General features: G+C 52.7%; 1 protein-coding gene across 1 annotated transcript in view; it reads right to left on the bottom strand.

Moving 5' to 3' along the window:
• HADHA (hydroxyacyl-CoA dehydrogenase/3-ketoacyl-CoA thiolase/enoyl-CoA hydratase (trifunctional protein), alpha subunit) overlaps nt 1-1,481 on the bottom strand; it is a 22,736-nt gene extending 21,255 nt beyond the window's left edge. Inside the window, 3 exon segments of the mRNA XM_017839248.1 lie at nt 919-989; nt 1,108-1,149; nt 1,286-1,481. Of these exon segments, the coding sequence (XP_017694737.1) occupies nt 919-989; nt 1,108-1,149; nt 1,286-1,466 (294 nt within the window). The 5' untranslated portion in view covers nt 1,467-1,481.
• Nucleotides 1,482-3,321: the final 1,840 nt, after the last annotated feature.

Raw genomic sequence — 3,321 nt, 5'->3', positions numbered from 1 at the left:
TTTTTTTTTTTTTTTCTGTATAATCATAGAATCACAGAACGGGCTGGGTTGGGTGGGACCTTTAAGGGTCATCTCATCCAAGCCTCTGCAGTGAGCAGAGACACCTCCCAGCAGACCAGGCTGAGCATCTCCCCAGCCTCACTGAAAGGTTGCAACCAGCAGAGCAAATCCAGCCTGGGTTCTTCACACCCCACCAAAATCCTCTCATAAAATAGGATGTTTCAAAGCTGGGACTGTTGTTGCTCCTCAGAAGGGAAGTGTATATTAAAAAAAAAAAAGTTCAAGCCTGCTACAATTAATACAAGATCTTTCATAGCAGGAGCAGTTAAATCTTTATCTCTTGTGTAGTACCAGAGCAGCTCAGCCGTTTAGCTTTAAAAACCACTTTCTTATCAAAAGCTCTGCAGCTGCTTCATAACAGAGCATTTCCATCTGTGAGATGACATCTGAAATTCATTGCTGGTTCGCAGGACTCCAACGTGCATTTTTAGATGGACTCCTTAAATGCCATTTACAGAGGTTCCTGCCCTCCAGCACCTAAAAGCAACTGCAGCTGTATTGACCTAAAAAAAGAAAATTAGTTCTATTTGTATTGTGCTGATGATAAAAGAATCAAAAGCCTTTATGGATTCCAAATCACTGAAGTATGGACACGCTTTTTAACTGCCTTGAATCCTAGAGCTTAGTAAGATTTAGAATTTTTTTAAGATTTAAGATTTCTTTATGATTTAGGACTTCCTAAGACCTTGTGCCTGGGACGGAAATAAGTCAGCTTGGCACACGCAGAGAATTCCAGGAGGCATCTCCAGATGTCTCACCAAGCACCCAAACCCTCCTTTTCCTGCTCCTCCTTCGCTCCCAGCTTTGTCAGGCTGCAGGTCAGGGAAGTTCTCAGCCTGCAGAGGGAACTTTCAGTACCTTGGAATTGGGTGTGTTGAAGCGCACGACGGCGACGTCCCCTTTGATGTCACAGCTCACGTGGGTCCTGGCTGCAGACAAACACAGACCTGCCGTCAGCTCGTGCTCGGGGGACTTCAGGAATCAAATGAACGGTTTTTTTTAGGAGTTAAATTTCATCAGGGACAAAATGAAAAGCTGCACACTCACCCTGCAGGGCGGCGGAGGCGGAGATGTTCCGGCAGGCATAACCTAAGGGAGGGACGCTGCAGATGTTAAAGGAATCCTCGGCAGTCGGAGCTGAACTCTCTCCCAGCTCCCCCTGCCTGCCAAGGGCAGCATCTGGAAAACCCTGAGCGTGGGCCAGTCCCTTCCCTTAGGGCCTGACCTGTGCCTGAGCCAGCCCAGCAGATCCCACAGCACTGCAGTGACCTTCCCAGCACAGATCCCACGCTGCAGCTCCCAGCAACGCCGGGACAAGAGCAGGAAAAAATCAAAGGCTTCTTCCCGGAGAACTGACAGGAGAAGGAGCAGGTGGCACAGGGGAGTTTTGCCTTTAGGATGCTCATTCCAGCACTTCTTCACGTGCCAAACCGGGGCCCTTCCTGCACTTTGGGGAGTTTCAGGCACGTTAAACTCCCTGCAGAGCACACACAGGGGTACTCTTCTGGGTATTTCTGGTATACTCTTCTGGGGTATTTCTGTAAAAACACACTCTGGTGCCAGCACACGGTGCCAGGCCAAGAATTATCTCACAGGTAATTCTTGTACCCCCCTCAGGGGGTACAACAGGCAGGTCACAAAAAGCCAAGGAAATATTTATTCCTGCCTCCACCTATCACCAAAATAATCAGAATCCCAGACTGGTTTGGGTGGGAAGGGACCTTAGAGATCACCCAGTGCCACCCCCTGCCATGGCCAGGGACACCTCCCACCAGCCCAGGTTGCTCCAAGCCCCATCCAGCCTGGCCTTGGACACTTCCAGGGATCCAGGGGCAGCCACAGCTTCTCTGGGCAACCTGTGCCAGGGCCTCCCCACCCTCACAGCCAGGAATTTCTTCCCCAGCCTCTCACCCATCCGCATCCCCAAGTCCTTCTCTGCAGGGCTGCCCTAAATCCATTCTCTGCCCAGCCTGTGTTTGTGCCTGGGATTGCCCTGACCCAGGGACAGCACCTCCCTGAGGCTGCACTGGATCCCACTGTCCATGTCCTTGACAAGGATGCTGGTCCTGATCCCAACCCCTGAGGGAATGCTGAGGGAATGCTCCTTGTCACTGATGTCCACTTGGACACCAAGGCATTGATCTCAGCTCTGAGTGTGACCATCCAGTCTGTTCCTCACCCATCGAGTTATCCACCCTTCAAACCCCTGCCTCCCCAGTTCAGAGACAAGGATGTTGTGTGGGACAGTGGGAATGCTTTGCCCAAGCCCTGGTGCCTGGCTCAGTCCCTCCTCCCTCACCCACCAACACCGTCACCCCGTCGCAGGACACTAAATGTGTCAGGCATGATTTTCCCTCAGTGAAGTCCCACTGGCTGTCACCAATCACCTCCCTATTTCCATGTGCCTCAGCACAGTTTCCAGGAGGATTTGCTCCACAAACTTGTCAGGCAGTGGTGTGAGACTCATAGGGCCTGTAGCTGATCCACACCCAGGGGCACCCAAAGGTGTCCTGTTCCAGAGCCCTTGGAACACTCGGAGCACGGGATGGACAAGTTCTGCCCACAGGCTGCTGGCTCATAAATCTCCTCTCTCTGCTCAGGAATTGTGTTTGGCCTGATGATCTCTCAGCACATGAATGAACCCCAGTCCCATGATCTCTCAGCACATGAATGAACCCCAGTCCCACCCCAGCAGCCTTGCACTTCACCCCTGAGGATCCCTGAGTGCAGATCCAGGCTGAACCCCTGACAAAGCTGCTTTCAGCCTGCAGTCCAGTAAAAGGGTTACTTCCAAAGCCTCCCACACACATCCAGAGGCTGGCACACGGCCAGACAGCCAGGGGAGGGTTCTGCCCAACGCTGATAAAACCCTTAGGGATGGAACATTCCCATTCCCGGCGGCAGGAAGGGAGAAAAATCCGGTGCAGGGGGAATGAAGTGCAAACCTCATCCCAACAGGTGCTGCCCCCTCCACAGCCCCGTGACACGGGCTCAGGGCCGGGGCCCTGCTGCACTTTGGCCTCCTTTCCACCTTGTCCGGGGTGCTGGCAGCAGGGACTGACCTTTGCTCTCATTCCAGAGCCCGGGATACGCGCTGTGATGCCGTGGGGATGGAAATTCAGCGTCAGGCTGTCCCAGCAAACAGGTCTGGGGTGCGTGTGTGAGTGTCATGTGCCCACAGAGCATTTTATAAACAGAGAGGGAGCTGATTTCCACTCCAAAGCCACTGGGGAGTATTTAATACCCACCCTGCGATTGCTG

Source organism: Lepidothrix coronata, unplaced genomic scaffold (assembly GCF_001604755.1).
Source record: "Lepidothrix coronata isolate B3197 unplaced genomic scaffold, Lepidothrix_coronata-1.0 Scaffold391, whole genome shotgun sequence".
In the NCBI taxonomy this organism is placed as follows: Eukaryota; Metazoa; Chordata; class Aves; order Passeriformes; family Pipridae; genus Lepidothrix; species Lepidothrix coronata.
The sequence above is the reverse complement of the archived record's forward strand: the minus strand, read 5'-3'. Positions and strand labels throughout refer to the sequence as shown.